Source organism: Leopardus geoffroyi, chromosome E3 (genome assembly GCF_018350155.1).
Source record: "Leopardus geoffroyi isolate Oge1 chromosome E3, O.geoffroyi_Oge1_pat1.0, whole genome shotgun sequence".
In the NCBI taxonomy this organism is placed as follows: domain Eukaryota; kingdom Metazoa; phylum Chordata; class Mammalia; order Carnivora; family Felidae; genus Leopardus; species Leopardus geoffroyi.
Window position 1 is genome coordinate 24,267,822 of NC_059340.1, and position 12,490 is coordinate 24,280,311.

The following is a 12,490-nucleotide window of genomic DNA, read 5'->3' on the forward strand; positions in this document are numbered from 1 at the left end:
ATTCTAGTTCCACCCATATTGTTGCAAATGGCAACATTATAACTCACATACAGAGGAAAAGAAGCAGGCAATGGGAAAGAAATCAAAATCGTTGATAATTCTGTGGTGGTAAAACACAGGATATATATTATCATGGTCCTGTGAACTTATGGATAGAGTTTCCTCAACAAAATCTCCCATCACAGCGCCATTTCGGACACATCATTAGGAAACTGACTTAGCTAAAATCATAATCTTTTGGGCCAAATGCTCTTCATTTAGAATGTTACAAGTGCTCATGTTCATGATACTTGGCAAATGGACTTAGCATGGAACATTGTTAAAAAGTGATTATCCCAAATTCTAGCAATCTCAACAAATGTATATGCCTATATGTACACACTTCTTTGCAGCTATAATATTTTATATACATTTAAAAATTTTTTAATGTTTATTTTTGGAGAGAGAGAGATGGAGAGTGAGCAGGGGAAGGGGCAGAGAGAGAGGGAGACACAGAATCGAAGCAGGTTCCAGACTCCAAGCTGTCAGCACAGAGCCTGACATGGGGCTCAAACCCATAAACCGTGAGATCACAACCTGAGCCGAAGTTGGACACTTAACCAACTGAGCCACCCAGGCACCCCTATTTTGTATACATTAAAAAAAATTTTTTTTTAATCTTTATTTATTTTTGAGAGAGAGCATGTGAGCATGGGAGGAGCAGAGAGGGAGGGAGACATAGAAGCAGAAGCAGAAGCAGGCTCCAGGCTCCGAGCTGTCAGCACAGCTTGACCTCACAAGCCGTGAGACCATGACCTGAGCCGGTTGAGTCAGACGCTCAACCAACTGAGCCACCTAGGCGCCCCTATACGTTTTTAATCTTATCTTCCCAGTGATGTGGGAGGGGAAGTCCTATCTTACAGTTTGAGGCTCTGAATACATGGAGTGTCCTAACTACTGTTTCTTGCTCTTCCAGGGATCGTTATAGAAAGCTATATGCACTTTTCAGAGAAATGGTTGTTTGTGTTTCCTATTCAAGGCACTATGCTTCAGTGGCTTACTAGGTCAAGAATATGTAAAAACATTAATCAAAAAGGGGCGCCTCGGTGGCTCAGTCAGTTAAGCGTCCAACTTTGGCACAGGTCATGATCTCAAGGTTTATGAGTTCAAGCCCCTCATCGGGCTCTACACTCACAGTGCAGGGCCTGCTTGGGATTCTGTCTCTCTCCCTCTCTCTCTGCCCCTCCCCTCACTAAGAATAAATAAATAAAACTTTAGAAAAAGACATTAATCAAGGAATTTACAATAAGTATTTCAGAATCAACAGCATGCTTATTGAATTGACAGCTTGAAAGAACAAAATCCACCAGCACCAAGTATAATACATAAGACTAGCTCATTTCTAGTCTAGGTAACCTAATCTTTAATACTGAATAAACCCACCCATTTTGTCCTAATGTGAAACAGAATTCATTAAACAAGCAGAAGAGAGTCCTTGCCCGGAAATTTCCAGGCTGTTGCTGTAGCAAATCACTACAGAAAGCACTTGTTTTCCAAAAACAGCTTTAAAACTGATTTTAATGATTAGCTACATAAAAGTAAACACTAAGAATATTTTCATTGTTTAAAAGACAAAGCCTTGAGGTTACTTTTTATTCACTCTGAAGCAATTCATTTTCCGATCTGCTCCTTTGCTGGAGTTTAAGACAGTATTGTTTACTATGTCATTGAGAGAAAAACCACTTTCTAAACTTTTATTGTAAGTGTAATTTTTGAAGTATTATGAGGCCTTCAGACAAAAGAGAAGCAAAGGGAAAGCTGCACTTACAGTATTTAAAAACATACTTGGTTAGGGGCACCTGGGTGGCTCAGTCATTTAGGCATCGGACTGCAGCTCAGGTCATGATCTTGTGGTCCTGAGTTCAAGCCCTGTGTCTGATTCTGTGCTGTCAGCAACCTGGAGCCTGCTTCAGGTTCTGTGTCTCCCTCTCTGTCTGTGCCCCTTCCCCACTTGCACTCTGTCTCTCTCTCTCTCTCTCTCAAAAACAAATAAACATAAATTTAAAACAATTTTTCAACATATGGCTATGTAGCAGAGTGATCTAGAAGACTATTTTTTAAGTAATGGATTTTGTTTTGGTTTCTGGCAGAGTATCCACAGATGACAGTGTAACTCAACAAATAAACTGGCAGATTTGGACTACTGGGGAAATGCATCTTTCCATTCCAGAATGTCTTCTCAAGCAGCAAGAATTGGGCCAGGGCTGTAAGACAGTGCTACCACACGGAGTCAGTGCTGTGCTCCGTGTCCTTTAATAAGCGGCCGAGTGCCCAGCTGGTGTTCCTCTCGCACTCTGGGCTTATCTCAACCTTGGACTTAACTCGTTGTACCACACCTTCTGGTCTGCCTCCTGCACTAATGCCATGTGAGTTCCCAAGGGCAGAAAGCATCATGCCTTACAACTCTGTATCTCAGGTCCCAGCTCAGTGCTAACACTTGGTAGATACTCCACAAATGTTTGCAGACAAAAGAATGCAAAGCTTGCTTAACTGTCCAAATAGAAGGAATAGCCGTTGTTTTCTATAATATACTATAATTTCATTGTCACTTTTTTGTGAAAAGTGTGGACTTTGTTGCACTTTTAATAGAAGCTACATGCATAAAATAAGAGAATCAGTTTCTAATATTATCACATGAAGTACCTTATACCCTATAATTAGGAGATATTACACATTGGTTTTTTTTGCCCAAGTACCCCATTTATGAATCTCCATTAACAATAAACTGATCATTATACTTACAGGCTACTGAGTAGTATATCCATAGGTCAATAAGAAGAAAATAGATCTATCAAACTTGATGAAATAACATGCCCCTTAGAACCAACATTTCTCTAACTATATCAGGAAATCACGGACCATCTTTCAAAAATGGCAGGGGCAAGAATAATACCCTTGAACCATACAGTTCTGCATACTGTAACAGTAAAATATTAATCAGGTATTAGAAGACTCCCTTACAAGCATGAAATTTATTTCAAACAGACATTTGCTAAATTCATCCTACGTGAATCTCCAAGCACTCTCTGATCACCTAACCACATCCTGTTCAGTGTGCAGTTGGCCTCTGGACTTCAGTCAGGCACTTTCAGATTAGCATTAGCTGCGTAAGGCCACCAGATGCCAAATGTTAAGTTATCACACAAAGATAAGTGATCTTTAAGTGCCCTAAATAAGTTTATACCTCTAAAAATGCTTACTGGACCATGAGACTAGTTTGCCAGTGTGTCTGATTGTCAATGTATCTATGCCCAAATCGACAAGAATTAGTCTCTAGAGCCTCTGTTTCCAAGGAAGTAAATCTCTAGGTTCTCCACATTGGCTGCCCAATAGAATAAGCTAGTGACCTTTAAAAAATACTGATGGGGGCACCTGGGTGGCTCAGTCAGTTAAGTGTCCCACCTCGGCTCAGGTCACGATCTCATGGATGGTGAGTTCAAGCCCCATTTCGGGCTCTGTGCTAACAGCTCAGAGCCTGCAGCCTGCTTCGGATTCTGTGTCTCCCTCTCTCTCTGTCCCTCCCCCGCTTGCACTCTCTCTGTCTCTCTCTCAAAAATAAACATTTTTTAAAATTTAATAAATAAATAAATAAATAAATAAATAAATAAATAAAACTGATGCCTGGACCTCACCCCCAGAGATTCCGATTTAACAGGTCTAGGGTATGGCCTGGACATCAGAACTTTTTCAAGCCCGAAGTGATTCTAATGTTCAACAAGGTTGAGGAACATTACTTTAGGGCCTCTATTCTCAAGGAAAATTTAGAGACAGGTTAAATGCACCCCTTCTTCCTGCATTGCTCTTACATCTATCAACAAATGAACTTTGAGTTCTTTCTACCCCAGATTCTGTTCCTCTTCCCTTTCAACCACCATGGTTTTCTTCCACAACATTGCTTGAGACTTTTGATGTTAACCTGGATTTCAAGCAACTTCCCCAGTGCAGGTGGAAAACATTCACTTAGTAGATGTAGAAACTGAGATTAAGAGAGAGTTCCTTCAAATTCTATAGAAGAAATGCCATCCAGAACAGTCCACATTCAATTCCTGTGTATACTCAACTCATTTCTCAACACACAATCACCCAGTTGTGAGTCATGCCTCTATAACAAGTGTCACCAAGTGCTGTTGATTCTAATTCCTCAATCCCTTTCATGTCAATCTCTTCCTTGCCTTCCATGTTACATTGCTTTAGTCCAGACCCACACCAGCATTTCTCATAAAAAAGCAGTTCATTGGCCTTCAAACTGTTCTTTGCAATTCTGCTAACCTCCCTTCGAACCATTATGTACACTTCAGGGTGATGTTTTCAAAAGCAAATCTGATATTATGACTCCTTGGCTTAATAATAATAATATTCCATTCCTTTTAAGATCAAATCCACACTTCTCAAGCCTTTCTAAACTCTTTGCGGTTCCTCCAGCCATGTCACATGATCTCATGCCTCCCTGTACTTGCAGACTCCTTTTACATTGTCAAAATTCATCTGAGAGATCGCTTCTTTGCTACCCAGTCTGAATTGCATGCTTAGCTAGGTGTGCTCACACAGCATACTTACATCAATAATGCCTAACACGTAGCCTTGTGATTTTCACTGTAATTGACGTTGAGCTTATTCAGGGAGGGGGCTTCATCTTTCGTCTTTTTGTGCTTTAGGGCTTATATAGAACCTGATTTATAGTGTTTGGTAAATGTTTGTTGAACGAATACCCTGTCATTTTACATGTCCGTGCTTTGCACGTACCATTACTCTTCCCTCGCTACCTCCAACCTCTGTTTACACTATTAACACCTCCATTGAAACCCAGCTGAAGCAGCTTTTCCTCTGTGCTACCTTCCTGGACTTGGTTTCCAAGGCAGTGTCGATCATACCCACCTTTTAGTCACCATTATATCTTGTATATACTTCTAACTATAGTAACTACCACTCTGTGCTGAAATTATCCTCATGTCTCCCTGACTAGATTGTAGGCTCCTTAGTGGCAGCAACCTGTTTCATTTACTTTTGTATCCAAAGCACTTGGTACACAACAGGCAACAAGTAACAAAGTTTTCATTTTTGTCCCTCTCGAATCCTTGTTTTATACAACTGCCAGAATGTTCTCAACAAAATTCAGATTATGTCTGTCCCAGTTTAAAAACTTCCAATGATTTCCTTTATCTATAGCAGTCTTTCTCAAAGGACAGCATCTGTATTCCTGGTAGTACATATGACAATTTTCAGATGTTACACAATTGTTCTTTTTATTCTAATGGTTAAGTGTTTTGTGTTAGCAAAGAATGAAACCCATGAAATGAATTATTTTGTGTCTAATTTGTTTAAGGCATGTAAGATTTTTTTATGTTCATAATTGAAGAAAAATATTTAGCAAATAATAGTACAGAAAGTAATCATACAACAAAAGACAAAAAAGTCATCATATTTGGGAAACCCAGATGTATAAGATTAAGAACATCTAAATCTAGCATACAGATCCTTTAGTCAGCCCCTGATTTCCTTTCCAGCCTCACCTCCCTCCAGCTGCCATCAGCATGACATACCATATGTTACGGAATACAGGTTTCCATGTCTTTCTCCTTTCCCCCATCCAGCCTATTTTCAACACAGTAGCCAGAGGGATGCTGTTTAGGTCGTTACTCAGATCAAAACTCTCCAGTCAGAATGCTTTTATTTCTAAGAGATATATACTAAACTAGAAGAGATATATAAACTATAAGATGTACGAAGTGCCACTATCTGCAACTTAACCTTAAAATAGAGAACAAAACACACACATGCACACAGATACAGATAAAGCAGATACGACAAAATGTTAACAACTGTTGAATCTAAGGAGTGGGTGTATGGATTTTCTCTGTATGTTTTTTTTTTTTTAAACTTTTTTGTGCGTTTGAGATTTTTCATAATAAAAAGTTGTGAGGGGGCACCTGAGTGGCTCAGTCGGTTGAGTGGCTGACTCTTGATTTCAGCTTAGGTCAGGATCTCATGGTTCAGGGGATCGAGCCCCATGTTAGGCTCTGTGCTGGCAGCACAAAGCCTTGCTTGGGATTCTCTCTCCCTCTCTCTCTGCCCCTCCCTTGCTCTCTCTCTCTCAAAATAAATAAATAAAACTTTTAAAAAATATATGTGATAAAACAAATATAGGTACAAATAAATAGTTGAATCTAGCTGGTGAATATATGAATCTTCCCTATACATCTTTTTCAACTTTTTTTGTATATTTGAAAATTAAAGTGTTCATAGTAAAATGGGGGGGGGGTGTAAGAAAAACTTCAATACTTTTTTTTTTTAATTTTATTAATTTTTTTTTTTTTTTTTTTTTTTTAAGACAGAGAGAGAACATGAGTAGGGATGGGGCGGAGAGAGAGGGAGGCACAGAATCTGAAGCAAGCTCCAGGCTCTGAGCTGTCAGCACAGAGCCCGATGCGGGGCTCGAACTCATGAACTGTGAGATCATGACCTGAGCTGAAGTCAGACACTCAACTGACTGAGCCACCCAGGCGCCCCTAATACTTTTTTTTAATGTTTATTTATTTTTGAGAGAGAGAGACAGACAGGCAGAGCATGAGTGGGGGAGGGGCAGAGAGAGAAGGAGACAGAATCTGAAGCAGGCTCCAGGCTCCAAGCTGTCAGCACAGAGCCCAATGTACGGTTTAAACTCATGAACCGTGAGATCATGTCCTGAGCCAAAGTCCGACATTCAACTGACTGAGGCACCCAGACGCCCCAATAAGAAAAACTTTAAAAAATAAATCCTATGGATGCCTGGGTGGCTCAGTCAGTTAAGCTTCTGACTCTTGGTTTTGGTTCAGGTCATGATCTCACAGTTCGTGACTTTCAGCTCCACCTTGGGCTGTGCACTGACAGTGTGGAGCCTGCTTTGGATTTCTCTCTCCTTCTCTCTCTGACCTTCCTTGGCTTGCTCTCTCTCTCTCTCTCTCTCTCTTAAAAAAATAAGTAAACATTAAAAAAAAATCCTTGGGGGTCCCTGGGTGGCTCTGTCAGTTGAGCACCCAACTCTTGATTTGGGCTCAGATCATGCATGATCTAGCGGTGATGGGATCGAGCCCCGCATCAGGCTCTGCACTGAGAGCATGAAGTCTGCTTGGGATTTTATCTCTCTCTCTCTCTCTCTGTCTGCCCCTCCCTCACTTGCACACATGCACACATGTGCACACAGTCTCTCTCTCTCAAAATAAATAAATAAACTTTAAAAAATATGTTTTGGGGCTCAGTCGGTTAAGCCTCCAAATTTGGCTCAGGTCATGATCTCACAGTTTGTGAGTTGGAGCCCCACGTTGGGCTCTGTGCTAACAGCTTGAGGCCTGAAGCCTGCTTCAGATTCTATGTTTCCTTCTCTCATCCCCTCCCTGACTTGTGCGCGTGCGGGCACGCTCTCTCTCTCTCTCTCAAATAATAAGTAAACGTTAAAAAGATTTTAATAAAAAAATAAAAAATATGTTTCAAAAATAAAATAAAATAAAATAAAATCCTTCGCTATGTAGAGTACAAAATCCAAAAGAATCAACAACAACAAAAACTTCCTGGAACTAATAAGCAATTATAGCCAGGTTGCAGGATATAAGGTTAATATACAAAAGTCAATTGCTTTCCCAAAAGTCAACTGTTTCCTTGATAAACAAGTGGAAATTGGAAATAAAAACATAACACTATTTACATTAGCATCCTAAAATTAAAGACTTTAGGGGCTCTGAGTCGTTCAGTTAAGTGCATGACTCTTGATTTCAGCTTAGGTTATAATCTCACGGTTTGTGAGATCAAGCCTCACGTCGGGCTCCATACTAGACATGAAGCCTGCTTAAGATTCTCTCCCCCTTGGGGCGCCTGGGTGGCTCAGTCGGTTGGGCGTCCGACTTCAGCTCAGGTCACGATCTCGCGGTCTGTGAGTTCGAGCCCTGCATCGGGCTCTGTGCTGACAGCTCAGAGCCTGGAGCCTGCTTCGGATTCTGTGTCTCCCTCTCTCTCTGCCCCTCCCCTGCTCATACTCTGTCTCTCTCTGTCTCAAAAATAAATAAAAACATTTAAAAAAATAAAAAGATTCTCTCCCTCTCTCCTTCTGCCTCTCCCCTGCTCACACTCACATGCGTGCTCTCTCTCTCTGAAATAAACAAACAATAAAAAATGAAGAATTTAAGTATAAATGTAACAAAATATGTAAAAGATCTCTATGAAGAAAACTACAAAAATCTGATGAAAAATAGAAAATTAACTAAAGAAATGGGAAAATATTCCATGTTCATGGATAAGAAGACTCAATATTGTCAAAATGTCAGTTTTTCCTAACTTGATCTATAGATTTAACTCAATGCCAATCCAAATCCCAGAAGGTTATTTTGTGGTTATCAACAAACCGATTCCAAAATTTATATGGAAAGGCAATAGCCTTTCCATATAAGTCAGTGGGCCTACATAACCTGACATTAAGACTTCCTATAAAGCTACAACAATCAAGATAGTATGATATTGGCAAAATAACAAATAGATCAATGCAATGCAACAGAGAGGCCAGAAATAGATCCACATAAATATAATCAACTGATCTTTTTTTTCAACGTTTATTTATTTTTGGGACAGAGAGAGACAGAGCATGAACGGGGGAGGGGCAGACAGAGAGGGAGACACAGAATCGGAAACAGGCTCCAGGCTCTGAGCCATCAGCCCAGAGCCCGACGTGGGGCTCGAACTCACGGACCGCGAGATCGTGACCTGGCTGAAGTCGGACACTTAACCGACTGCGCCACCCAGGCGCGCCAATCAACTGATCTTTGACAAAGGTGCAAAGGTAATGCAATACAGAAAAAGGTAGTCTTTTCAACAAATGGCTGGAACAACTGGATATCTACCTGTGTAAAATGAATCTAGACCTTGCACCTTAATAAAAATTAACTCACAACAGATCACAGACCTAAATGTAAAGTGCAGAACTATACAATTCCTAGAAGATAACACAGGAGAAAATCTGGGTGATTTGGGTACAGTGATGACTTTTCAGATACAACATGAAAGGCAAAACCTATGAAAGAAGTAATTGATAAATTGGACTTCATTAAAATTAAAAACTTCTGCTCTGCCAAAGACATTGTCAAGAGAATGAGAAGGGAGGTCACAGACTGAGAGAAAATATTTGCAAAAGGCATATCTGATAAAGGATTGTTATCCATAATATGCAAAGAAATACTAAAACTAGAGGCGCCTGGGTGGTTCCGTTGGTTAAGCATCCAACTTCAGCTAGGTCATGCACTCACGGTTCGTGAGTTTGAGCCCCATGTCGGGCTCTGTGCTGACAGCTTGGAGCCTGGAGCCTGCTTCAGATTCTGTGTCTCTTTCTCTCTCTCTCTGCTCCTCCCCTACTTGTGCTCTGTGTCTCTCAAAAATAAATAAATGTAAAAAAAAAAAAAAAAAAAAGAAATCCTAAAACTCAATAAGAAAATGAACAGCCTGATTAAAAAATGGGCAAAAGACCTGAACAGACACCTCACCAAAGACATGCAAATGGCAAATGAGGATATGAAAACATGTTCCACATCATAAGTCATTAGGAAACTGCAAATTAAAATGAGATACACACCTGTTAAAATGGCTAAAGTCCAAAACATTGACAATACCAAATGCTGATAAGGATGTGGAGCAACAAGAACTCTTTATTTCTTTGCTGATGGGAATTCAAAAATGGTACAGCCTCTTTCAAAAACAGTTTGGCTGTTTCTTACAACACTAAACATACTCTTATCACACAATTCAGCAATTGTGCTCCTTGGTATTTACCCAAAGGAATTGAAAGCTTATATACACACAAAAAGCTGCATATGGGTGTTTATAACAGCTCTATTCATAATTGCCAAAACTTGGAAGCAACCAATATGTCTTTCAGTAAGTGAATAGATAAATGAGGTGTACATCCAGACAATGGAATCAGTGCTAAGCCATGAAAAGACATGGAGGAAACCTAAATGCATATTACTAAAATTTAATCTATCTGAAAAGGCTACATACTATATGATTCCAACTATCTGACATTCTGAGAAAGGCAAATCATGGAGACAGTAAAAAGATCACAGGTTGTTGGGGTTAGGGGAGAGAGTAGGATGAAAAGGTGGAGCACAGAGGATTTTTAGGGCAGCAGATCTATTCTTTATGATTCTGTAATGGTGGATACATGTCATTACATGTTCATCCAAACCCACAGAATGTACAACACCAAGAGCAAACCCTAATGTAAACCATGGACTTTGGGTGATAATGATGTATCTATGTAGGTTCGTTGATTATAACCAGTGTAACACTCTGTTGATATAGGGAAGGCTGTACCTAGTGGAGGGCAGAGAATATACAGGAACTCTGTACTTCCCGTTCAATTTTCTTGTGATCCTAAAACTTCTCTAAAAAATAAAGCAAATAAATAAAAAATAAATCAATCCTCCACTGCCTCACCACCACCAGAAATGTCATAGTGAAACCAAAGTAACAAAGCAGGGCTCTAAGGACCTACTAGACCTGACCTCCTCTCGCTTACTCTGCTCCAGCCACACCAGCTTCCTTGTGAGATCTAGAAAGCCAGGCATGGTACCTCTCCATTCTTTTGCACTTGCTGTGTTTTCTGCCAGGACCACTCTTGCCCCAGAGAGCTGCCATGGTGCCCTCCCACCTCCCTGCATTTATTCAAATGTCACCTCCTGGGGCCTTCTCCATCACACTAATTAAAAATACAGCTTTCCCCAACTCTTCTCATTCCCCTTCTTTCATTTTTCACCAAAGAACTTATTGCCAACTAACATAATATGTATTTTATTTAATTTTTTGTCTACCTGCCTCCCACTTAGAAGTTAAGTTCTAGGAGGGAAGAGATTTCTGTTGTTTTGTTCACTGCTGTTTGCTGCCCTATCACAGAACCTAGAACATGGTAGACTCTCAACGACGTTTGTTGAGTGAATAAATGAATAGCTTATTAAGAGTTCTCTCATGCTTCCAGACATTTGCCATGCTGTTTTATCTGCCTGGAATGATGTTCTTTAATGTTCAGGAGGAGAAATCCAACTTAGCTTCCAAAACTCAGCTCAGGAACCCCCTTTTCTCTGAGGTGCCCCCTGCCCCAGGCAGACCAAACAAAGTAGGAATTTCTTATCTGTATTACCACAGTGCCCCATTTTATGCTTCCACTAGAGCCCTTATCACAGTGTTTTACAATCTGTGGGGCTCCGTAGAGGCTCCTTATTCATCTTGTATCTGCAGCACCCTGTTTTTTTTTGTAGTTTATGGGGGGGGGTACAGGCAAGGGGTGGGGGGGGAGAGGAGGAGAGCAGAGGAATGGAGAGGAGACGAGAGGGGAGGGGAGAATCTTAAGCAGGATCCAAGCTCAGCACAGAGCCCAATGCAGGGCTCGATCCCACAACCATGGGATTATGACCTGAGCAGAAATCAAGAGTTGGACACTCAACTGACTGAGCCACTCAGATGCCCAGACCCCAGCACCTTTAAGCCTGGCAGTCCCTCAGAAACATTTGTGCAATGAAATAATAAATGAATGAATGACTTAGATAAAAGCAATCAATATGTAGCTTAGTGTGGATTATATAGATATTTGTAGTATAATTTAAAGAACACCCTTAAAGATACTCCTATGAAAATTCCTTTGATATTAATACTCTCTACTATAGCTTGCTCAAAATCTATGAATTAATAACTAATAATATCCAAAGTCCAAGATAATTGCCTAGTAATCAATATAAAAGGCTGAGTTTGCTTTAATATTTCCTTTACATTATTTCAAAGGCATTTTTACTCTACCTTTTATCTCCGTTTCCATATCCATACTGTTTTAGCTTAGAGAGTATCATCATGGGAGCTAAAGACTGAGCAGGTTTGGTAAACAAAGCATTGATGCCAAAAACCATTGAGAAAAGGGGTGACCTGAAACAGACAAAGATAGCATGGGTCTGTATCACACAGAAATCAAGGAACTTTTTGTCAGTTAAGTCCTCCTTGACTGTAACTAGACAATAGAAATATATAGTAGTTATAGAATATTAACCTCTTAGTCATAGTGGTTATAAACTTAGAAGAACCAAACTCTTTCAGTGAAGAAATGGATCAAAGAGGAGACACAGCTAGACTCTTACATGCTCAATAATGAAAGCTATATGTTCCCTGTGCTGGTAAGTCATTTTTTCTTAATTTTTAAAGTTTATTTATTTATTTTGAAAGAGAGAGAGAGAGAGCTCGAGTTGGGGAGGGCAGAGAAAGAGGGAGAGAGAAAGAATCCCAAGCAGGCTCTGCACTGTCATGAACAGTGCAGAGCCCGACACAGGGTTTGAACCTGTGAACCATGAGATCGTGACCTGATTTGGAATCAAGAGTTGGACATTTAACTGACTGAGACACCCAGGCGCCCCTGTGGTAAGTCATTTAAATCCCACCATAGTGGCACCTGGCT

General features: G+C 40.3%; 1 protein-coding gene and 1 long non-coding RNA gene across 4 annotated transcripts in view; one reads left to right on the plus strand and one right to left on the minus strand.

Annotated features, from left to right (window-relative positions):
- LOC123589289 overlaps positions 1–2,587 on the plus strand; it is a 29,349-nt gene extending 26,762 nt beyond the window's left edge. For both annotated transcript variants that reach the window (XR_006708245.1, XR_006708244.1), the window contains one exon: positions 2,130–2,587. This is a non-coding gene — a long non-coding RNA (uncharacterized LOC123589289). The remainder of the gene's footprint in view (positions 1–2,129) is intronic.
- The window catches only part of LOC123589287 (transmembrane protein 180-like), a 39,251-nt gene that overhangs the window by 5,780 nt on the left and 20,981 nt on the right, over positions 1–12,490 (minus strand). For both annotated transcript variants that reach the window (XM_045461197.1, XM_045461198.1), the window contains exon 6: positions 11,845–11,967. In XM_045461197.1, the coding sequence (XP_045317153.1) occupies positions 11,845–11,967 (123 nt within the window). The remainder of the gene's footprint in view (positions 1–11,844; positions 11,968–12,490) is intronic.